This window comes from Bombus bifarius, unplaced genomic scaffold, assembly GCF_011952205.1.
Source record: "Bombus bifarius isolate JDL3187 unplaced genomic scaffold, Bbif_JDL3187 scf7180000007984, whole genome shotgun sequence".
NCBI classification, from domain to species: domain Eukaryota; kingdom Metazoa; phylum Arthropoda; class Insecta; order Hymenoptera; family Apidae; genus Bombus; species Bombus bifarius.
The window spans coordinates 2,193,985-2,220,606 of NW_022884367.1; the positions used below are offsets into that span (position 1 = coordinate 2,193,985).

The following is a 26,622-nucleotide window of genomic DNA, read 5'->3' on the forward strand; positions in this document are numbered from 1 at the left end:
TACGTATCATACCTACCATATGACGTACCCATCATATGAAAATAGTTTATATACATACGTACGTATATCAACTTATGCTATTCCAACCTATATGATAATCCAAATTCGATAGCTCGCCTTTATATTACTTTTCAATTAACGATATTTAATAGACTATTTTCTTCACTATGATAATATTCAATAACATATATGTCCTGCGTTATTTCCATTTTAATACGAACTAATTACAATTCGAACTACGTAATTCAAATATCTTTCTTTGTGATTTCGCAATATAGAATTTACATTACAAAGCGAGTCAGATGTGCTTCTAACAATATCCCTGGAAAAATCTGGAATTCTGTCCGGCAGGATTTTCAAGTAGAGTGGCTAGATAGCCACGAAAATCCGGCACGGTTAGTTTATTCGGTCATAAATTTCGCGACGCGTAAATCGTGCATAAACGTAATCGCTGAACAGACAGGATACAGGGAGCCGTGAATCCGTTACTCATCGAGCACTTAGATTTCCTAACTGTCGTAGGTCGACGTTCACATCCTCCTCTCGAACTTCCAACGAGACTCCGTGAATTGCGTTGTCGATGTGCCTTCGAGCGAGGGATCAGTATACATATGTTGTTACACAGTTCGACACCCTGGCGCCTGCGGACAGCTCGACCGATGCGAGACGGACAAGAGTGTAATGCGCGTCAGTGGGATATCGTAGCTTGTGGGTAGAGTACGTTTGCGGTTTGCCGGATAGCATTCAACGTCGCCTCGGCCGGCCGTCGACGGAGACGTTACAGGCGCTAGAAAATATAGTATAAGGTCTTGAGTGAGAGCAAGAGGAGGAAGCCGTGGCTCGACAATGGCCCTAATGCGACTGAATGATGATACGTAACAAACCTTATTCAACAAAAAGTTTCGGTCGGCAAATTGAATCCAGAGGGCTTGGATTCTCTTTCTCCCTCTCTGTGTTCGCGTTTTCGTCTCACCCCGAAAGGAGGTGTGGAATAAGATCACGGCGCGACCCGTTGATCGTGTGCGTGTAGAAAGGGCGAGTGGCGATGGTCTTCGTCGAACGAGCACGAGCGAGAAACGGCACAGAGCGAAAGAGACGCGCGATCTTTCGGATGGTTCGGGCGAAGCACAGTGGTGGGGATAGAAGGGCGGTCTGCGCACGCGCGGCTCGCGGCGGAACAGCTTCGCGCGGCGACGCTCAGTCTCGTCTGTCGCAATCCAGTGCAGATATACGTGCAATTACCCTGTCAACAGTGCTTAAAATCTCTTCTGGTGCTCGTGGCGTTGCTCCGCAAACGGTGATCGATAACGTTCGCCGACCGATACGGCATCGATCGTATTTTCTGTTCGCGCGTTACACTGCTGCGAGAAAGAGTTTGGATCTCGCGTGTCGCGGCCACGTGAAGGAAAAATTAAACGTCCCTCCGTCTCGCGGTTCACGGCGATTCGAATCGCCGCTGTCGCCACCGCCGCGATTCTCCGGCAGCGTAGTTTTGCGATCAGTCGCTACCGCACGCTGCGCACGGTGAGTTTGACGTTTCGTTTCGGAGACAACGTGTAGTGACGGGTTTCGTTCGGGCAAAAACGGTGGCGTTCACCGTCCACTTTGTGTACCATGACTATCTCATGAGACCGCTATAAATCAATTGTCAGTTTATAAGGTACATTGATGCGTTGCCAAAGATTCTCCACACTTTCCATGTTTTCGTAATCAACGTAACGGAAACATAAATACGCGAGTGGTGTGCTAGTGTGAACAAAAAGGCTAGTGATCGAGATAAAAAAAAGAGGGGTTATCCGCGGATTCGAGATGACTCGCCACCTGTGGCTAAAAGCAGCATTCGCTTTCTTCGTGATATCAGGTAAGCTGTCGCGAGTCGCCATCGCGTTTCATTCGTATTTGGATAAACATACGGAAGTAGAAAATACATGTGTGAAACACGATGCGTGTTTGAATGTGTGTTGGCGCGTGGGACGCGAGTAATCGCGTCTAATGTGACAAAATGACAAGGATCATCGGCTCTCTCCCTCTCGTGCCGGATGAAACATTGTCGTGTGACACGGTGCCGTTACTTTTTTTCTTAGCACGTTGTCCGGCATCTCGCCAACGCGACGGGGGCGTCGTCGTTTCTTCCGTACCCTTGGTCAGCTGGTGGTTCCAAAAAAAGGAACGTGACTGAGCAAAGCGAGAGAATAAAATGGCGGGGAAAAAATGTCTTACGACGACTGTTGACACTATTTTGTTTGTGCTGTCGCGGGAATCCCTTTTTCATCGTTACGCCGGAAGCGCGAGGCGAGGAGACAAAAGGAAATACGCTGAGCTCGCGAAGCTCCGTTAAGCAAAGAAATATTTTTTGCTTCTGAAACCAAGTGTGCAAAGGAGTTACAAGGAACAATGTTGAAAGGAGCGTGGCTTTGTACCTTTTCGTTATTGTCCCAGCTGATTCACTGAAATTGTTCTCCAAGGGAGAACGCGTGGATCTTGTGCTTTCTATCGTCGAGATATAGGTATCGAGGTGAAATTGCGAAGGAGATGTACGTTTATTTGCATCGAAGGACAAAGAGCGTCGAAGAACCCTCTAGTGGCCTTTCTCCCGTGCGAATCGTACGAAGAAGAGGCTAGAAGAGATACCAAGTCACATTGGTCCACGAACTTTGTTGCGGTAATACGCTGGTGCAGTCTACCGCGTTCGCAATTATTCTTCATTTTTCTATTTCAGATGATATTCCATTCGACATACGTACTGTATATATACATATGTGAACTACGATTATATCCGTAACGTGAAATTGCTCGATGATTTCGTACGAATAGCCTGCAACGACCGAGTAATGATTTCGAAATTGGCAAAGGAAATTCCGGTGCTCCATACAATCAGAGTTCTTTGGAAATGCAAATCGATTTCATTTCTCTTTGAAACGATTTCTACGCGTAGCGGTGCTCTTTGTCGTGGCTCGATATCTCGGTGCACTGGCCTCTATCTTCCTCTCTTCTTTGCCCATTCTATCCCGAAAGCGAAATATCCTATCTAATAGACAAACCTTAACGAGTCTCTTTGTAATTAAGAAACTATTGCGTCGGCATTTATCGAGTTTTCTCTATCGACGTACGACCAATGATCCCTAGGAGCCGTGCGCTCATTTGGGGTGTTGGCTCGTTTGCCTTTGGGCGGAAATTCAAATCGCAGAGAAGAAGGTTATCCCTTAGCCCGTGTGGCAATTCCCTTTTCACCGTGTTTCTCGATCCCTAGCTTGATTACACTCACGAAACTTCGTTGTCGTCATCGTCGTTGTGTAAACTCATTTGATTCCGGGGCCTTGCTTTTTCGACGATTTGCAACGGTTGCAGTCGCCTCCTTCTGGAAGCCTCGCTCGTCCCATCGCTGTTAAACGAGCTAAAGCTACCTTTTCACGGTACGGATACTCGAGACTAGGAGAATCCACGCTCAGCCTTGTACATTGTTAAGACCGGATACTTGACTAAGCTGAACCAAGAGAGAAAGAGAGAGAGAGAGAGAGAATCACTTTTGACTGCCTTGGTCGAGTGTAATCTCTGTGGTTGACTTGTGCACGGAGCGAAAGCAACGATTTACGACACATTAACGGGCCACGGCTGTACCTCTCTCGCAGAAACTTTACAGAGTGACTTAACTGAAGCGGGCAACTCTCTTTACTGCCGACGCTGCTTGAAACTCCTCGACGCGCGTATTAGCCAAGCGAACCCGCTATCAGTTTCGGTAATAATCGAGGACTGCCTTACCGATCTTGAGAAAATGACACGAGTTAATCCACGAGTACGAGAAACGTCAAAGTGGTCGCCGACAACTTTACTGGTGTGATAGATGAGTTTGGTCTAGCGATCGCAAGTAAAAGTATATACTCGATTGTATTCTCTGGCAACTTACTTCACAGCTGATGGCTGTAAGAGCGAAATCGATGTCGGAATTACATAGTGATGACACGAGGCTGTTATAATTAGCTACTTATAATTACTACAATTAGCTTTCTTATATAATTGTTTACCGATAGATAATATTAATGAATTAGCAAACGACAAGATTATAAATTTCTATTATACAAAGTCTTCATAATGTTTACGTAGGATGGAATAATCAGCTGACTTTGTATTTTGTAAAACTTCTAAAATTTTCTTATCGAATGTTATTTTATTATCCATTTTATTATTATCACGTAAGGGGATCTATTAATACTGATACCTAGGTACAGTTCTGTGAATTGTAAAATTTCATTCATTATATTAACTCATCTTTGAAATGAAGAATTATTAATTCTTCGATCAGGGGTGGTAATTTTATTATTTTATCAAAGAGTCATTATGATCTCTGAATTAATTCACATGAAGGAGTGGCTGAAAATAAAAAGTAATATCTTCTTATTGGAAATTTCATCTCCAATTAAATCGACATTAACAATTCATGGAATATCGTATCTATTCATCGTATTATACGATGAAAGACAAATAATAAAAGAAACGTTTTCCACTGGATATTTGTGATCCATGTAATGTTAATTGAAATTATCTTTCCTGATTTTTGACGTAATCGTATTCTACGTATTACGTCTGTATATAGGTTATGCTCAGTAAATTTGCAACATCGACCGAAAACGAGAAACCGAGAAAATATTATTCTACATTTTCTATTCATTGTTTCATATACAATTACCACCTTCTGAATTAAAATACAGTTCGTTCCATCGCTATACTAATGAATTTGTATTATTGGTAACGTGTAATATTGTACAATTGATTGAAGAAGTTTCATCATTTCTAGCATCAAATATTGTCAGTTTTACCAAACTGGACACGTTAACGTTATTGTTACGATATCGTTTATCTTTAACTACAAACAGCTGGATTTTAATTGGAGGTAACCATGTCTTTGTAAATTACGCTGCCTGTTCACGTCACGTTGCATATTCTCATTTGACGAGCTTTGTTTGAATGCCAGCTGGTGCAAAAACTGTATACATAATTTCTTTGATGTTTATAATTTATTCATCGTCGTTCTGTTTTTGTTGCTAAGCGAATTTCTGAAGATCGTTAGCTGTTCCTGTATGAGTGTACTTTTGTAATTAACGTACCGTCAATTACGTTTGATTGTTCTTTGCACGATGCCGCATCGAAGAAAGGAGTTTTAGCTTGAATTAATGTAAATGACGTCGAATAATAGCCAGGCTTTTTTCACTCTCACGGATATAAAGCTACATAAAGGAGCAATAAGTCCACGTTCTCCGTATCATTAATAATCCATTCGTTTTTCCAGTTACAAACTTTTAGAATGCTATTAATATTTTTTAAACTCCGCTTTACGTTTCCACGAATAAGAATAAGGTTACACACATATAGAATCGGCTGCGTTTGTTGGAAACCTTCGAGAATTGCTTCGTGCCGTAGAAATCGGAAACACTTTGCTATACTGCTGTACCATATAGTTAAGAATATTGAATACGTTTCTCCTATATAAAACACCAACAGCGACACGTATAACGTACAAATTATTCTGTTAATCGATTCTTCATTGGTTCAAGTTCGATGAAACTGGAGGTCGATAATTGATTCTTTCATTCGACATGTTTGAATGAAACATTTTCGCGCTATGCGTAGGATACATCGTTAGAGAAGCAGCAAAGGACCCGCTGCATATGATTGATCATAAAATATATCAGGTATATGACATTGCATAGTATAGATTATACGGTATTCAACATCTTTAAATTCAATCTTGAACTTTGCGCGGAACAGTCAAATTTGTTTTATATTATGAAACACCATTAGTCTTTAATATAATGACTGAAGAATGAGAAAATATCACGTGTCTCGTTAGGAGTCAGACTGGTTAATTTACTATTTGTTAATTTTTAAATTTCATTACATAGGTGTGTACCTATTTTCGAGGAAACGTTCTTGAATGCTTGTGAATTCGAATTTTTTGTTTTCGTCAGAGGAGCAAGAGCGATTAAGTGGTTCCAAAGACCACGGTGTATCATGTACTGTCAATCTTTGATCGTAATAGTACAAGTTATCTCGTTAAAGCGGGAGAATATTCTCCAATAACTAGAAAACTCCTCTTTGAAACTCTGTTCAGAGTCAAGGGTTGGCTTCCGTTGAAGATTAAGGGCAAGCTTTTTATAAGGGTAAACGTTCGCTCGGAGCAGCGACCAAACGAGTTGAAACGAATGCCTCTCTTCGTATGTATGAGCATCCGAAAGGATGGAGGATCACGGGAGGACGAAGAAAGCGAAGGTAGAGAAAGAGTTGAAAGAGAAGCGGGCAAAGATAGAGAGGAGAGGTTAGGCCAGTGTCTTTCGAGTAGACGGCGTGACTGTCGACCGGAACCCCGGGGGGCTGTAATTTCATCTCGCATTAGCTAGGGAAAGTCCCCGCGGGATACGCTGAATGCATCTTACGGTTCGCGGACTTCTCCGGGGCAAAGAAAGAGGAAAAAACAGCCGTGCCTTGAATGAACCCGCCAGCTTTCTTGAATTTCCATTGCGGCGCAACTGCGCGTCACCACGGCCTGCATAGCGACCACGGCAAGGACCACGATATCGCGAGAACTTCTATCGTGCGTAGTTACATTCACGCTTCACCCACTCTATCTTCGCCTTGTTCTTTTGTCTAAAACGTAAACGAAGATCACAGAAGGAAAATATCGCAGCTTGGATACAAAAGTGATGAAACTTAAAAAATTGTATAATTATTCTTTTATTTTGTTACAAGAAAACTTTTTAAGATCCATTAATGTTATCACTATGCGAATAAGAAAAACGCCCTACTTTATAATTAAATAGAAGAATTTTTATGTGACATAATTGCAAGTGGAAATGAAGAAGTTGTAAATTACTCTTCAATATATGAATATTATGATGAGCAATATTCTTAAAATTTTTAATTCGATGAAAAAAACACACGTTTAACTGCAGAACGAAATAAAAAGACAATTTTGTTAGTATGACATTGATCTGACATCGTACTGAATTTTAAAACTGTTTTCTTACGGAGAATACGAAATTATCCTATTCTTTACCTGTAGGCTTCACATGTGTAAGGTATGCAATGTACTATAATAATCTTTAGATATATTGTATAAGGATATATAGGAGTGGGAATAGCCGCGTAACGATGAGAAAGCGAGGGTGGGAAACAGAAACCTAACCGAAAGTTAGTGGCAGGAGAATGACTTCGATCCATCGAATCTTTACTGGATGAGACATTTAGGGCACGATCGAATCTTTATACCAGTGTAAGGTGATTCAGGATGGTTGGCGAAGCAATTAGATGGGCGAGGTATTCTTGCTGTGAATTACGACGTTCTATTAAGAACGTACTCGCTACTTCCGGACGTAATTGTTTGGTTAACGCAGAGAAGCAAATGGAAAGTTTTCTGAAAGGAAAATTGTGTTATAAATCGGCGACATTTGGCGTTGTTTCTTTTCGTTCTATTAAATGGAGTTAAGCATAATTATCTTTCGTATCTTATTTTTATGGGTATATATAGGGATATACTTGAAAACGTTAAATATTATTAAAAGTATAAACATATTTTGTGACTGTGATGAAATCTTTACATGGAAATAAAAAATTTATTAATTAGATGTATATTTTTTGTATAATATAGCACTTCACTTAATAAAGATTTTGCTGCTTCAGATACGTTTGTATGTACATACAGCAAATTATAGGAAGGTTAATTGAAATTAAATTTTTACGATAAAGATACCTGTAGATACGTATTATGAACAATATTAACGCAAACTGGTAAAAAACTATAATTTTCTAATGAATCGACCTTTTCAATTGTCCGTATAAACAGTACAAAATAACTTCCTCGAATTTAATAGAAAACGTTGTCTTTAAATATCATATGAATGTTCTGTAATTTAATCGACATTTATTTCGATTTTTTCTTTTCATGAATCAGTTTTCTGGTCTGGAAATAGTCCTATCGAACTATAATAATAATAATTGATTTTTCTATCAAATATTTGTATGTTTTATTAAAAGTATGTTTAGTATTTGTATAAATGTACGTTAATGTGAATACATTTGGAATGTTTTATTTTAAGAATACTCTTTACAGTGAAAAAGCAACTGTATACGTAATTACAAGTTTCGTTTATTGCAGGTTTCAATATTTTCATTTTACGTTGCCGTTTGTACTGATTGCAAAATGTTTGTGAGTAGAGAAATGTTTATTCAACGTGATATGATAAATGCGTACTTGCATCTACATATATCTACCCCTTTGTAGCCTTAAATGTGTTACATGAAATCGAATTTTATTTTGTGTCCTTAAAATTTCTTTATTAGTTGAATTAATTGGAAACGAGAATAATCGAAATTTTGTAGCATTTCACAGCCTCGTACAAATTTCATTTATTTTTGTATATAATAAAGAAATTGCATATGAAGGGTTAAAAAGGAATTATATGTAGCAAAAAGCTAACAACTTATGAATAATCATTTTTTACGAAATTAAAGATAAACGTTATAACATCACTTTTTATAAAGACTTTGTATAATATACATTTACGATACAAAATAATCACTAGGCTGCGGATATTTATGTAATTTTATATTTTCTGTATATAACCAAAGAGATGGAATCGTAGAGATTTTTTTCGCTCATTCGAAATATTATAACGAATTGTTTACTTTAGATATTTTAGACATTTCTGTATATCTAAATTTCCCATGAATCCATAAAAATCCTGTTATCCGCGCTGTGATACGTTAAAATTACCGACAAGGAATAAAAAAGGCTGGTAAATTTAAATTTATATCTGCAGAGTGAGCAGCACGGTGTCCGAAATAAATCTTTCAATATCGTTCGGCACGCAGCATCGTCGAACATAACCTCGTTCGATAAATACACCAGCACACGTAGATGCAAATAAACTGACTTTGCCGCTATCATTTAATACAGTTGTCAAAATTACACGTTGACATCCATGAAAGGATTTATCGCAAAATAATATGCGTAACTGTGTCGCTTTTGATCTACGCTTTTAGAATCCGCGTGCTAGAGGTATTTAGCGGGGTTTCCACGGATGTTTCAAATGAAAACGCACGTGCGAACACGCGGCGGAATGCTAGCAAGTGGATACGAGAGGGCCGTAAAGAGAAGACTCGGAAAACGAAGTAAAGGGGAGATTGCCGCGTAATTTTAGAAACGTCCGTGAACGTAAAGAGACGGTGCGCCGTACATCGAGAGTGAAGATGGTTTAATAATATACACGAATGTCCAACTGGCGCGAATGCGATAATAAACGATTTGACGTGTATGAGCGTGCACGCTGATACGACACGACATTCCTAGCCAACAGTGAGAGATTATTATCATTAGAATCTCGAACAGGAAATCGCATCGAGGGCTTTGTATGGGATCGTCTATGATCACCCTTTCTTCTGATCCTTCATTCGGAAAGTGCGTCGTGTTATTGAGATAGATAGTCGGTGTTTCCTTTTGGATGGAAATAGAAATGATAATTGAAGGTCTCGTAACAAAGACGACCGGGACAGTAAACGAATATTTTAGCATTTTTAATTTCGGCTCGTTATAAATTTTCGATTTTGTTAAACAGAATGTTCATTATATTATATAAATGTAAGTGTATTTGTAACTACATTGGAGGAGAATTATATCTAATTAAGTTATCAATTGTCGATGCTCAATTGGTATTGGTGGTAATGATTTTTATAGAACCGGTTACTTTTCATTCGACAATAAGTTATGTTTATAACATCGATTCGATGTTGTGAATTGAGTTGCATTATTCTCGACAAGATAAACAAATTTTAGATTTGAAGGTATTGGTCGTTTTTGTCACGTAGTACTCGATTGATTTCAAATAATTTCTGTATTTAGCTTTTCACGTGTGTTGTGTTTCGAAATATACTCGTGGTAGAAATAGGAAACATTAAAAAATTAATATTCGCATTTATTTGGATGGACTAGGTAAGCAAGAAAGTTTTCTCGTTTCTTTTATGGTGGGAGATGTTGAAGACCAGGCTGAGTCTCGTCAGAAGTCAAAATCACGAAATGCATTTGCGGTTCACTGCTTTCTTCAAAACCTTTTACCAACGCACTGTAATTGGGCATGGTAGATATTCGAAGAGATGAACAATTTTAGCTGGAACCCACCATACATCTAATCTTTTCAAATCTAACAACCGTTTGGAGCATCAATAATTTAAAAATAATGAGTTTAGAACAGAGGTGGTATTAAAGACTTTCTTCACTTTCTAACATTGTAATGATTTAATAAAAATTTACCGAACTCATGCCCTTTCATTAAAAAATTAGTAGAAGCTTGTTTCCTACCAAAATTTTTGGTTACGTAACTTTGATTCCTAATTTATGGAAGAAATGATGATTATGTGACAGGAATTTGAAAACTAACACAAATGAAAAGTATTAAAATAATTGACAAACACATCTTGTACATCCAGAGTATATCCACAAGTACATCCAGACGATTATATAATATACATATATTCGTATGAAGAATAATAATTTGCGTTCCATAATTCTGATACAATTAAATTCTAAATGGCTTCATTAACTATATAATCGGATCTTTGTTTTATCCGTAGAATATTCTATTTGCTTTGAACCACCGCGTTCCACTATTATAATATTTCGGAATTATTAGCTGTTTTTGGTTGCATTTAGTGTAGTGTGCTCTCTATTCTATTAACATTTATTATGAGAAACAATATGTTTTCGTACAATGTCCATCACGTCATAATTACATTTGAAACGTGTTTATATAGCTTATTATATCATACGTTATTCATAATTATTGTATAATCCATTTGTCATTTAACTACTGTATAGCTTGATATTCATTCAGATCAAATAATGTAGTATATTGCTATCAAGTATCTCATTCGGTGGTTTTAAGATCATTCAAGATATTGTCCGATTGATAATTGTTAAAAGTCGTACAAGAGTATACAGTATAATGAATCTTTTACATTCACCGCGCGTCATCTCCTATTCATTTTTACTTTCACAACATATATAACATTTTACTAGTTTCACAATCTTCAACAACTATTTATACTAAAACCAACTTTCCCGAACACTTTTCAGTTTAGTACTAATTAAAAACTTTCTCTCGTTACGTTTTTATATTTCTTCCATAAGGATTTCAAACGTGCACCTAAAAAGATAATTTTCCTGAAAATTTAAAAACTTCAAATACATACATACTTCAAAAAATATTCTCCGCTGTATTTTCTGCCATCAAAAAACACTACTTATAACGAAATAGTCTTTTCATGCATGTATAAGAAATTTTTATCGTTTCAAAGAGTATTCCCTCTTTCTCTTCCCCTTTATCGGAAGACAGCACCTATAACAAGATAATCTTTGTAGAGAAACTTAAGAAATTGTAGATATTTCAAAAAATATCGCCACTCTTCTTTGTTAGAAAAACTCTAGCTATGTCGAAATAGTTTTTATTGTACCGTTTGTGTCTCTACATCAGCGTTCCCTATCTCGTTTAAAACACGAGAGGCGCAAACCTCACTCGTTTAGTATATTTATCAGACAGTGGTGTTTACTCTTTTTATCGAAGATGTCCATTCGCTAGTTTTCTGTATAGCGAACAGTTTTTGGAACCGCGAAAGAGAATATATTTTAACCGTGTCAGGAGCAACCGTCCAGGTTCGACCGTGGTTGGATATTACCTCACTTTCCGCATACTCGTAGCATTTCGCCGCATTATGAGTCCGCCTACATGCGTAATGATTGTCTCGCTTGTAAAAATGCTCCCGTAAACGAAAACTTGGAGTCTGCGGTTTATTGGCCAGGCTTGTGACCTGTTCTAGCAAACGCGACTACCGTCAGACCATCCGAATGTCAGGATAGTTCAGAAACTACGGGTCGCAGTTGCGGCAAAAGTATGACGTGATATTTTCGCGATATAACCTGCCACGCGGTTCACAGTACTTTTTATTGGGATACTTTAGCGAATTTCGGACGAAACACGTATCGCGTGAACTCTACTGGTGCACACGCGTTTCGTCGTTAGAAACAACCGTGCACGTCGACATTTGAGTTGTTCTGAAACTAGACAGTTTGGTCAACTCCATAAATTGAAACGTGGAAAAAAATGATAATTACTTGCGGAAAGTTTATTGGTAAAATAAGCCCGTAAAAGTCGACTTGTAAGTCAAACGTATAAATACATTCTCATGATCTGAAAAATATAGTAAATTTTTTATAACCATAAACGTAGAACATTATTTTTTGAAGAATAGCGACGAATTGACTTGCATCACTATGATTCTTAGCCATTTGCGCCGCTGAATTTCGGCAAGAGAAATGATCCGCTCCAGATCTCTGACAGAGGAAATTCTAAGCTGAGAACTTCTCGACGCGCACGCTTCGTGTGTTTCAACATTTTCTGTTTGAATTCACAGTGTTGTGCAAGGGTTTACAGCGAAGAGATAACGAACACATTATATCAATAGTATATAGCGCACCCGTGCTATTAATTTTCAGCGTTTCGGCCATGAATAGATGATTTGCGTGAAAAATAGAGGAGAACAATGTCTTTGTATTTTCTGATGATTAATACGTTGATCTGAATAGGTTTTGAACATTTTTTACATTTTCGCGCAATGATGGGATCATTTTTGAATCGATGGCTGTAATATGAAAGCTATGAATAACTATGATATCATCGAAGTAGTAATTGCTAATACTGTGTTATTCAATGCCGCTGGAGTATAAAAATAAAGAGATTATTACAATTTTTAATTTAGTACAATTTTCTAGCCATTTCCGATGAATGTATTGTTATACGATTTCGAAAATATTTATTTCATTTTTGTATTTGTGTGATATTAGATACTATCATGCTGCACGTCGTAAAACAAGCAACATTACACACATATTGATTTACAGAAAAATGTAAAATATGCTAGTGGAAGTATAATTACATTAGTAACGTTTTGCACACATGTCAGTAGTATGTTAGGGAATTAATTATGTTTTGTGTTAGCCATTACTACATGTAATCAAGTTGAAATGCAACCGCTGATTTAATCGTACTCTTTGTGCTTCTGGTAGAAAATTAATTGGGAATACAGTTTTCATCTTCATTAACTCATTCTTCTATAATGAAAATCACATTTCTTTACTTCTCTTCTACATTTCTTTTCTTTATTGTTTAAATTAAATCCTTTGTTGTATGTTCCAGTGAATTAAAGCTTTATTTTTACTCTATCTATGGAAAATTGTCAGAAATATCTGTTCCTTAACGTAATAATATAAGATTCTAAATTAACCTTAAAATGCAAAGAGGGGAAAAAATTTCAGAACTTTTCCAATATACTTGACAATATAATAATGATTTTATCCCATACATACAATTTTATACGTGTACTCTTAAAATCACATGCCCTTTAAAAAAAGCCCTCCTCCCCGCGCTCCCAAAAAATCAATTTCCTTAAAGGTTCACGGTAGAATACCTCTTTAAATCGTTCTGAGGCAATGTGCTAGCCTAAGAGTAGCATGGTCGATTCTTTCTCTTGGCTTGGTATAACTGCGAGAGGAAATATCGCGGTTGTTGCGGTAAAACATGTTCTCTTCTGACGTTATCAAAATTCCATCCATCTCCTATTTTTCCATGCAACCGGTTCGCCTCTCTCTTTCTCTCGTTCACCTTCACTGGCACAACGGTAGCTGTGTTCCCACGCGTTTTTCAAGGAAATACGAGCTCAGGATGAGAAACCCCGTGTGCATAATTCGAGAGAAAATCCCGCGGGGCGGAGGGAAGCATTCGTGACTTTCGAACAACGAGAGGTTTTCTTGCCGTCTACGCGCGTTAATTAATCCCCTTTCAATTAGGAGCCACGCCCTTCTTGCTCCGACAAAATCCCGAAGCGCGAAAGCTAATGTCTACAGGGCCACTTACCAATGTGGAAGCGAGTGTGAATTCGAAACGGGATCGTCTTGCACGGGCGGTACCGTTTACTTAGTCTCCTCTATGATCGTAATAATCGGGGTTAGGAGATTTGATAGCGTTCCTACTGCGATGAGAAGTTTTAGACGCTGCGCTGGTTAAGAAGTTGGGCTAAAGATAGGTCATGTTCTATTGAGACGGGATACCGTGATATAAGATACGATTAGCAGTAGCTGTTTTTCTTCTTTCCTGCATGTAGAATAGTTGCTCGTATTGAAAGTACGATATAAATCTCTTGAATTTAATTGAAATGGAAAAATCATGGATTTCATAATTTCATCAATATTTGTTTGGCTTTTGGTAGACGAACCAGATTTCAGAATACATATTACTATACGATTACGACTGTTTCGTCAAACTACAATAATAATAATTCATTCTTATATTAAGTATTTTCGTATTTCATTAAGAATGTGTTTTTATGCGAGTGTTCGTAATATAATGCGAGGTGCGACGGTGTATTCGCTAAGAAATTGCTGGAGATGGAGTATGTCCTATTATGATAAGAGTATCGAGACAAGATACCATGATGTAAGATATGATACGATTAGTAGAAACTATTTATTTTCTTTCCTCGATGTAGGCAGTACTTTATTTTACTATACTTCCGTGCACAACCTTTTAAAGTTATTCTATAGAAAAGGTGGGTTAGTATACAGGGTGGTTGGTAACTGGTGGTACAAGCGGAAAGGGGGTGATTCTACGCGAAAAAAAGTCGAAAGTATGGAACAAAAATGAAAAAAAAAAATTTTTTTTTTTAATTTTTCCATCGAGACAACGATCTACAGTGAGATCCGTTATAACGTACCGCACGCGTACCGAGCAAAAATTCAAAGTCGATTTTCTCGAAAACAAAGCCTCAAACGAAAAATTTTTATTCTATATTTTCGACTTCTTTTTTCGCGTAGAATCACCCCCTTTACGCTTATACCACCAGTTACCAACCACCCTGTATATGCAAGAGAAAATTCTATTTCCGACGTAGCTTTTTATTTCGAAGTGTATAGAATTAAATTAGTCTTTATTTGGTTACGAATATTTATCTTTATTAACGAGAAACTTTTGACAGATCCTTTTGAAATATTTAAATGTCATAATAGAGAATTTCGTTAACCATGCAGTGGTTATTTTGGAAATAAATAAGAATTTTATTACAGTATTATTCGTGTACATTTTTTTAAACAGTGTGAATAATTTTCATTCAAAATATCTACTCAAACAGAAAGTTATCGAGGAATATAATTTCAGTAATCGTTTCCATGCATTTTTTTGCCATACCCTGTTGAACCTCTGGGTAGTTTAAAGCTTCAAAGGATCTCATTTCTGAAACTCCAATATACCACTATGTATTTACTCCGTCATAAGAGATTTGAAATATTTTCGTTTCGTAGAAGATGAAAGAAAGCTTTTCATGATAGATCGTGCAGAAGAATAACTATTTTCAATCTGGAATATTTAACCAGCGTCAAATTAGTAGAAAATATATTTCAGAAATATCAGATATTTCTGTAATTTAGTTGAAATTTGAGATTTCTCGGTATCCGGACATCTCAAGGGTGTGATCAATTTTACCACAAAATAGATCAATAATCCTGCAACCTTGTAGTAGACAATCCACTTGTCAAGAACGTTGACAATTTCAACGTTAATTGAGAGTTGTCGTCGCCAAGCATATCACGACTGACCTACTGGGATTTCATTTGACAATCATCGAGCATATTGATATTATAGCCCTAATTCGACACCGTCAAAGCGACTTGTTCGCAAGATTAGTGCGCCCATTCAAGAGATTCACGTACTTACACTTACAAAAGATTTTACTAGAAATTCAATCAATGAATCGATTCTATTACATAATGATCCTAGACATAACGATCCTAGAATCGACAAGTATGAAACTTTTAATTTCCGAGAATTCAAAATTATAAATATGCAGTGCGCTCTGTATTTAATGTTGACTACACGTTATTGTTTTTCAATACTCTGCTTATACAACAAATTTGTTATCTTACTCCGCTTTATTGTTTTATTCGTATTCTACAAAAATATACAATTTCGTTGGTATTTTCTGCCAACTTGCAGGAATTATTCAGAATATAGGTTCAACATAACTGCTTTAATAACCTAAGTTGGTATCATAACTATTTTCAATCCTTGCCAAAAATACTTAAAAATTTCGTTCCTCATAAGATACGACTATCGTTTTCGCTACAATGGAAGTCTTGCCATACTAAAGAATTAAATATGTATACATTATACATATATTCCTTCACGACAAAGAAAATTTCTTCGGACCTCATTAGCCTTGCATGTAATGCTATAATTATTGACTAAATCTATGTTACATTCCTCGAAGTGTGTCACAAAAATGGGTGACAGATCTATATTCTACACATTCTGTACTTCGTCTACGATGCAATACTCGTTACTGTTATCGACAGTTGTAAATCTTATATAAATGATTAACTAAGTACTAAATACGAGATTATTTATCATTGCATAAGGATATTCGATTCAAACAAACGTTACAGTTTGTAGTAGACCAAAGAACCGCGTTGACGCGTCTTTAATATTTCAGAGAGGCAAATTTCAGATGGATAATTTAAGTTGCGTAACGGTAACGTTTAGACAATTATCAAGTCGTTAACAGAAGCAACTCATCGGTGAACGTATTTTCTTTAACCCCAAAGCTCAGTTTATGTTGCTTAACGGGCTATAGTCAATGTTTGCTCTACGAACGTGGAGCGTAGTCTGCTCTTTTATCGCCCGCTTACAAATGGATCCAAACTTGTATAGCCGACGAAGAAGGGGCTGACTGTCGGGAACTAGGGGAGCCACGAGGGTTCTTATGAGAATTAGTTTGATGAAAGATTTGTATATGCTTAAACGGAGATAGATATAAGATACTAGAAGCGTATCTTTCTGTGCTTAATTTTGACACATTAAATTAATTTTATATCAGAAATGTGTAAAACACGTTGTAAAACGTTACAGGACATAACAATGGAGATTGGGTCTAATAGGGGATTCATTATTATAATGATTTTTTGGGCCTATCTTTAGAAAATTTTGGTCCTAACTTTTTAGGGTTTCCACTTTTATATATTAGAATTATTTTTGTTTTATTTGCATTTATATGTAGGGAACACATAATACGATAGATTTTAAAAATATTTTAAATTAATCTAATCATCTAGAAACATTAATAGGAAGATTTTTAAATTATTAAATAAACTATCTCAGAAATAACATAATAGTATACAGAAATAATATTTTCCATGTTCTCAGATTCACAGTATTAAATAACGTTATATGCTAAATATACATAAACAACACACGATCGTTATTCAGATCACGTTAATTTGCTTGTATGAACGAAATAATTGAAATAATTTACGTTACTTCACATAGTGTTTTTAGATTATTTTTATCCGGGTTGTCATTTCGATATCCAAAGTAATTTAGAAAATTTGTGTAAGAGCTTTATTATTTTCTAATAAAAAATGTATCAATGAAAACAGAGAATGAAAGAGATAAACTTGATGCAATTTTTCAAGTGCAACGAGGTGAAGATTCTTATTCATTTGTGATCCAGTTTTTGATATGTCGCAGTTATGAAATGTCACGAAGTAAATTTTTCTTTAAAGATTCTAAACGAAGATTAAACTTCCGTATTTATACACCGACATATAAGTACGCGTCTGAAAAGAATATCTAATAGCAATTACGCAAGCGTTACTGGTAACGTAGCGTACACCTCTTTTAGATATCGAAGTATTTTATGGATGAGATGCAGCAGATGCTGTTCACAGAGATCAAAGCTCGTGCTTTGATTCAATTTACCACTAAAATAAAACATCTATAAATATGGTTAAAATTATCTGAATTAATTCATATCGTGAAACCTTAATACTGTTAAAAAATAAAATTAAAGTACAAGTGGTATTCGAAGACAAGTTGGAGATACAAATAGAATATTCACAATAGAAAAAAATTGTTTAACATTGTACTATAAGAATTCTTGTTTGTTCAAAATGTACAAAGTTAGGTAGAAGAAGAAATTACGAGGAGAAAAACATGAAGTAAATTCTTAGAACTCTCTTGCATAATTATAAAGTTAAATAATACAATTGAATAATGTAAATTGACTGAAAAAGAAAAAAGTTGGAAACGAAACGTTACATTAATCCAATATACAGGTCTTTCAGAAGTTAGTAGAATTAATTCAAATTAAAATGGATAAAGAGAAATTTAGATTTTCCTTTACAAGAGCAAATAACTGAATATATATATGTCTATCATTTTATCAAATAATCGTAGATCGCCACAGATCGTCAGATAAATGTGGTTTCAATCGAATGATTTGCTGTGAATTGTATATATTGTTATTAGAGATTGTTCGGAGCATATCTATTGAAATTAATCAAATAGTAATAACTTGATAGTCTCTGTAGATTCCAATAATATTTAAAAGTATCGTGCGTACTAACAATTTGGTTAGTTGGAATGGTACGTCAATTTGATATTTTCACATATATAAGAGTAATATTCTACCTCAAAAGATTCTATCTCAGTTATTCGCTATCGTGTGTTTGAGGAGAAAGTAACTGATATGACCTCTGCGGTACATGTAACTGCCTGGCCATTTTCCGCAATAAAACATTATCATAGACGATGTTTGTAAACACGAAGTCAAATAAAGAAAGGCTGGTAATAAAAAACACAACAATCAAATCGTATTCGTAAGCGAATTTTATTAATCTCCAAAGTCGATTTCTGTGAAAACGAAAGTTCCAATGAAAAATTGTATAGCAATTTTCTTATTTTTCGACGAAGAATCATCTCCTTATACTACGATCACCGCCCCATCCTATACATTAAATCGTCGATCATTTATGAGGATAGCTATATATTTGAGACTTTTCGGAAGGGAAGTCGAGGGAGTTTCAACTGGAAGACCTTTGTTTTCGCGCAATTTACGTTGAATAGAAGGCAGGTAAGCCATTTGAAGTGGCGGAACAGAAAAACCACGCGGTGCTCGGCTGGGCTTCATTTTCAGACCTATGTTTATCCTGAACTTTAAAACACTCTTCCTAACTGCCTGCATGTTCCGGTCAAAACAGAAAACCACCGCGAGATTAAACCTTCCTCCTTTTCTTATTTCTTTTCTTTTTCTTTACTTCAATCGAATAAACTGCGTTTCGTTGAGCCAATTCCGAACAAGGAGGTCAGATCATCTTACCAAAATTGTTAATCGAATGAAACGTGTTTATACTTTTATACGAATCGATCCGAGTGATTGGAGTATTTAATCTGGGCCAGCAACACCTTTCGATCGTGCGGGTAATTGATTTTCCTTGCTGCCTCAACATCCACGATCCATCGAACTTTTTACACTCACGGGCATGTATGCGTCGATCAAGCAACGTTTCGCGAGCAAAAGAACTTCTTACCTTAAGTGGTAGCGATTTTCCTCGTGCCTGTTTCCTTCGGAAGCAAACCGGAAGCGTAGCGAGTAATGGAGCGATGAAGGGTAAGAGAGCAGAGAAAAGGTCAGAGTAACGGGGTTGAAGGGAATAATTAAAAAAAAGAAGGGGCGAAGAAGAGGTGAAAAAAAAGCGAAAGAGTCGACCTCGTTTGCCCGTAAATCGTAGCACTCTTCGAGATAAGTTTCCTCCACGTGCTGGAATTCGCAGAATTCGCCCCCGTGAACTATGGTACCGTAGATTATAAAGTATGCAAATATGCAAGGGATGGGACGGATGGTGGGGAAAAACCCAGGGTGAACAGAAATAGAGGAGGATGGAGAGATTACAAGTATGACAAGGGGTGGGCTGAACCCAGCAGAGGTGAAAGTGGAGGAATAGCAAGTGGTGTAAATCCAATTTGCGCAACATCGGGGGTTACAGCATTTCATTCATTAGCCCTTATTAGGCTGCATTATGCAAAAATGAGTCAACCTGTGCAGCGAACCGGAAATTAGGCGCGCACCACCACCCACTCCGCTGTTTCTCAGCTCATAGTCTCTCATCTTGTCGCGTTAGCTTTCGTAGGTGGATCAACGATAGCGTTATCTTTCCACGAACTACTTCGCTAAGGTTACAGGAAACTTCTTTGTGTCTATTATTAATACGTTGCCATATGTTTACTCGTGTTATTGCTGTTCAACCTCTTGCTGCTCAGTGCTACAGGAAAGTACATGGAAAGCGGAACAAGCGATAACGAGCGAATCTTCTATGCAGAAATAAATCAAAAAGTTTTTTACACGTTGCCATGTTCCAACTTTAGATTTCGGATATATAGAAGCGTCTAAAGTGTTGATATAGCGGGACAAATGAAATTTACATTAATTTAAATATGAAAGGACGCGTAAGTATTTGTTTGTGGAGAGTATTACTCTTGATATAATTCTTTGTGAAAATTAATGGGTATATGTTATTACTGATTAAGCGTAGCTGTACCGAGAAGATTTTAACACGCGTAGTTTGAGTATAGAGACATTTTATTTGTAATTTCTTTCTTGTCAATTTACGTTATTAAGTTCTGTTTTTTAAATAGGGATCCCAAACACTAGCTGAATATTCTATTTATCGTCCTTTCATTTCTATCTGGATATACAGTTTTGTGTAGTTTATAGAAATTGACATACATTCTTATAAATATGATATATCTTTTGCAATTTGTAAAATATTTTTATTTTAGTATATTATGCGCAACTTCGTAAAACAATATTATTATGTTTTACAGGAGTTTTACTCGCTATTTCGCTACTTGATCATCGATGAATTAAAGTAAATACACATCAAAGAATATCTGGGAATTTAAAAATTTGTAAATGCGTATGAGGTCTTACTTTAAAAATTAAAATTTTGTTCAAAAGGTACAATGATATCCTTACATTATAGCATCATATAATGTGTTACTATCGTTATCGGTAATAAAAGCCTGATAACATTATGAAAGGTCATTACTGAAAAACAGGAAAGTGGGTAATGCATCAAAAATAAAATTAAATTAGTCTGGGAGGCGAGAATCGACTTCAATGACAGAAGTAAATTAATTCATTTCACATAATGGAATACCTTACTTGTAAAAGCTTTATTTTCATTAACTTATAACAACGGTAATTCTCTTTATGGATGAAATATATAAATATGCTGATCGAATATTGAATAAATGCAGATACATATTCCTGAGTTATCTATGTACTGAAACGCATATTGACAGAAGTTATATTTCGTTATAATAATAATTATATACGATGTATGTAATTCGAATATTAATGTTTTAATATCGCCTGTAATTTTCTCATATCAATTCTGTATTAATAACTAATAATATCTAAAAGAATGTATAAAATCTAATTTGCATACTTTTTAACCTGTAACAAGGTAGGAAGCATGTTGATAGGAAAAATAATTATCTTTCCAGAAATGACAGTTTCATATACTTTGAATCATGTTTCAACCTATTACTGTCTTTTTTCTTTGTAATAAAGCAGAAAGTGAAAGTAATTTAAAAATATAGTAGCCCGAAGATAGGAACGAGCATATTCATAACTGAGAATAATCTGAATACTTTTATAAAAGGCTAAGGAGATTAAGGGACTTCAACCGTAATGTTGTTTACGTTCTGTAGAAATTTTACAGAATTTTACATTTCTAGGGGCCGAGAAAGAAGCTAATTAAATGCTACAATTAATAGGTAACCCTTTCAAAAGGATGCTTTAATAAAAGTAGTTCAGTTTGAATAAGTCACTGAACGATCAGCTCTTTGTGCATTTTTATAGAGAAATTTATGATCTCCCTTTCGAACAGAAAGGGACTCCGTTATTTGAATCTGTCTTTCTCAAGGAGGGCACAATTACCCACCTCGCTCTGTTATACTCTCTTATTTTGTGTCACCAATAATTACAATCTTATAGTATCTCGTAAAGCATTTGGTTTGTTAAAGAAATTATGGGTTACCATTGGGACATTTTACAGCTACAGCACAAACGGAATTTATAAATGGTTGAGTCCGTTCGTACAATCATGTGGACCGTGTTCTATTTTATATTTCTACCGAATACGTTTTTCCTGTGTATTGTGAAAAAGTGGATTTATTCTTAACGGATGTGTTGATTTTAGGAGACATGGATTTTTACCTATTTCTTTAGTTTCATTTTCTATGTATCTATTTAGAAGAAAAGCAATTTTGTTTATATATTAATTACTAATGTTATATATTTATAAATCGAAGAGCTTCTATGTTTTAATATCATAAATCAACGTGAAACGTGTACAGCGTAGCATTCCTAAAAAAATTTACTTAAAAATCTGCTTTGAGAAACGTGTGCGTTCACTTCATGAATTTTAATGCCGTTTTGAAAGTAAAACACATGGAAGCATTATTTTTTTCTATATTCCATGCAAGAATTTAAGGAAATAATAGGAAAGTTTTGTCATGTTTTGCAATAAACGTGCAGATAAAATTTTTGGAATATTATATCGTCGAATGTTACACTTTCGTTTAACGTGAAATAACACGGTTATTGCTAATAAACGTTGAAGGCTATGGCAGTTGTACGTAACTTTGTAATGTGTCTCTTGAATTTCAGGATTTTTTCTACAGGAAAGTGTAAACTATACGTAAAAAATTAGCACAGGTTTTAAAGCTTAAAAAGTTAGCTGTGAATAGGCCATGAAAAGTGTTCAAGTTTAATTCATAAGAAGTGTGTAGTGTTGTACCATACGTTGTAATTTATTGGAGTACGTATTTCGCAGGAAACTTCGGGATAGAGTTAAATCTAATATCGTCCTACCTGTACTGCCATATTTATTAACATTTTAATCCTGAGAATACTATATTACCTCTCATAACAGAACGAATTTAGCATGAATATACTAAGGTAGAAGGCATTTTTCGCGCGGAATATAGATAGAAGCTATTTAAATAGAACCGTGGCTCCTTTTATATACCATTTTGCTTATTAACAACGAATTATTCGTGTTAAATCCTATTTGAATGATGTTCGCATTTAAAATATCTAGCGAGTATTTCTACGTGTTTCTAGGGTAAAGTGCCGTCATTTTTTTAATTACTGGCTTTGTATTTTTATTCTGTTGTCTAATTCGTCTTGACTAAGAACCTTTATTGTCCTTTCTCTTATTTTAGATAGGCAAAATACGCAAAATCATGGAGGCTATAAAACGATATGCTTCTAAAATTTTGATTATTTAAATACTTTCAAAGAATCTATATTACTAGCTAAATTATGCAAGCCATAAAAAGACTCCTTTCCTTTAAGTTTGATATGTTAAATACATATACAATATGTTGGTAGAAATATTTCTATAGTTTTTTCTTAGAAAGATTCTAAATGAGTGATTTTTATACTAAGATGTTGCATTAAATCTGCTGACAACTGCTCATATTCTTATACTGGACGTTTGCTTTCCTAGGGACTGCTCTCTTCGTATTCTGATATATTTCAAACGATATGAGATGTTTTACAGAGATAAAGGTATAGAAATGATTCCGGAACGGCGACGCGGGGCACGTAGGAAAATCCTATGCAATCGGTAGACCGATCGTATTCCAAGAGGGTAAGAGGACAACGGCGTTGACCTCATTCCACACATACCGCAAATCGTACTTTGTTCTCGGGGTAGTCGATTTCCGTCACTACAAATTGACCAATTCGAAAAAAAGCTGCCAGGGTTCATAACCACATTTTTAAATCCCGTATGTTTCGAGCATGTCACGTTCAGGATTTGCAATAACTGCACGATTCGTGTCACGTTGCATGAAACTTTTATACCTTATTGATTTTATTACATTGGATTACGTCATAGGGAATTGTGTGTTGTTTTATTTTGTGCAAAGGACAAAGTAATATTTCTGTACTTCGAGGGATATGCCATATCCTTAGCAATAAATGTTATTGGATAAGAAATATCACAAAATGATATTCTTCTCTCTAAGATAATCCAGATCGTTATTCTGGTGCACTTCTGCTGACTAGGCAATAACAATAAACCTCGCACATTTGTATAGATTCTGCTACTTCGCTTATATAAAAAACATCACCCTCTCTTCGTACTTCGTTTAACAGTATAGCATTGTAAATCTGAGCATAGTACAAGTGGTCAGTAAGAGCTTAAAGCTCGCCCTCATTCAACCGAGAATGTTTCGTGGTTCAACATCGAGATTAGCACACTATTAGGAGTTACTACTTCAAACTAGCAACGAGCATCGTCATCGACGTTAGTGTCGGTCCATTCCTCGTTTCCACCGAACCTAATTAACAGCTTTTTTCGCATTTTCTCCCTCGTTCTACGAGGCTTGCTTTTAAATGCATGCTTTTTGCTGCGAGCTCGTTACCTCACAGTCAATGAAGCGTAAGAAGTAATTAACGTAAACGTTCCGATGGAATGTGATCAGCAAACGTAGCCGAAACGAGATCGATCCTTTCCATTCCGGCGGATAGATCCAACATCTCGTTGGGATTCTAAGTTGTTATTTTCGCGAGAAAGTATTCGAAAGAGCAAGGTAACATTGGTAGAACAAGAGTTTCGTGATCTTAAAACGAGAAGCAAGCCGGCATCCAATAAGATGGGAAATCGTGTTCTTCTGTATAAGCGAATTCGGTATTTTCTTGAATTCCCTCCGCTTTCGCGTGTTTCCCAGCTTTTTGTTCCTCCTGAAATAGTTCTACTGCAACACGGATTTCGTTTAATAGTTAGATATTGCCGAGCACGGATTTTATTTACAAAAAAGGGATAGACGTTCGTATATATATACTAATGAAATGAATGTTGTACACAATGTAAGTAGGTACGTGTTTATTGAAATTAAATGTTCCTTCTTCATATTTCATGCGTAATATAAGGAATGTATACACATAGGAAATACGAATGAGGCAACGCAGTTTGTAGAAGACATCTGTAGATAGAACAGAATCAGCTAAAGATTAAACACAGCAGCTGAAGATTGTGTATTTAATTCGTTTTTGGTGCGAAACTCGAAATGAAACGTATGGAATATAGGGCGACTGAATTATGTGAGTTTGTAAACTAGTAACAATTATTAAAATAATTAGTAAGTAGAAATTAATAACAATATATTTCAAACGTTACATATGTTAATCAAAAATAACTTTACGCGTGTCTCTAAAATCATATTTAGTATTATTTAACCCAAATATTATCCTTTAAATCACATCGAACAAACATTTAACGAAACAGATAAATCGTAAAAATGACAAATTTTGCTGATGTATAAAATATATATTTGCCTACCCTTGAAAGCTTCCTACTGGAAAGAGAAATAATTTTATTGTGCGAAACAGTCAGCACGTTTATTTATAAGGAGAAGACGACGCTTTTACTCGTTATAAATAAAGTTCCTGCCTCGTTAGACGATGCAAGGGAATTTCGTACGACGAGAAAGTACGAGACGATTTTTAACTTTTCCAGATGTGCTAGCGCTCTTCTCCGACACGCCCTGACTACTTATGCTCTTCCGGGCAAACGGCGAAGCGGCAAGTCCAATTGGGAATGATTTAACGTCGAGCGTATAAAAACGGGATGGTTTACATAAGTACATCGTTGTCATTCGCGGCGGAGTAGAGGAATCTTTTCAGATCCCATCGTGCGGCCTCAGATACCAGTGGTGTCTCATTAAGATTTTTTGTTAACGCTAAATGAAGTAGTAGTAAAACTCGCAGACTGATTTCCTTTGTGATACATGAAAAAAAGACCAGTCTGTACGCGAACGATAATATAAATAAATTTTTGTTTCAGCAGTTAGTATTTCTCTAAGTTTTCTACTTGTTAAATATTTGTTAAATTATAACAAGTTGATGATAAATGTTCGCGGCTTAATTACAGTGGTATGACAACTGATAAAATAATTCAAGTTTCTTTCGGAACTTGAAGCAGAACTTTGGAGAAAGAATTGGAAAGAAGCTAATTGAAAATAAATTGGAAAGTAATACGTATTTCTTTTGATGCCTTTTTCCCTGCTTTCTTTCCCTTGCAGTTGCAAACTTTTACTTTGGAAACATTTCCGAATAAAACTCTTATCCTAGATTGAAACGTAGATAAATTGCTTGATCGGTTATCAAACGGCTGATCGTAACTGGGAGCTATAAATATTTTATGTTATTCGCCATAATCACTGATCATGATCAATAACAAGTTTGTATATCTACGAGGTATGAAATCCTCAGTTAATATCGTTAGAGTTTAAGCTGGTTACTTAATATCGAGATATTTAATTTTAAACTCGAGTATTATATCTTATATTATATCTAATATTTTAAGTTAGATTACTAACATTCGATCATTCAAAATTCTTAGTGTATACTATATCTCATTATAAAAAGAAGCATAAGAAGATAACATATAGAAAACTGGGATAATATAATCGATCATAATGTTATACCTCCTATTTTTACGTTGTTGCTTTAAAAAATCACCGGAGATACTTTGAAACTACTTCTAACTCTTATACCAACATCCACAAACTACATCCAGAAACTTACCACGGAATTCGAAAAATTATAGCGGGATAAGTGTCGGAAACATCTGTGTAATTCGTTTGAAACTGAATGCCGGACGATCGCCCTCGCCGCGCA

General features: G+C 35.9%; 1 protein-coding gene across 2 annotated transcripts in view; it reads left to right on the forward strand.

Annotated features, from left to right (window-relative positions):
• The first annotated feature begins 1,191 nt into the window (after window positions 1-1,191).
• Window positions 1,192-26,622, forward strand: part of LOC117204820 — a 210,183-nt gene continuing 184,752 nt past the window's right edge. Inside the window, exon 1 of one of the 2 annotated variants that reach the window (XM_033442583.1) lies at window positions 1,192-1,861. In XM_033442583.1, coding sequence (XP_033298474.1) covers window positions 1,810-1,861 — 52 coding nt within the window. In that variant the 5' untranslated portion in view covers window positions 1,192-1,809. The remainder of the gene's footprint in view (window positions 1,862-26,622) is intronic. The other variant, XM_033442582.1, reaches the window with a different exon arrangement.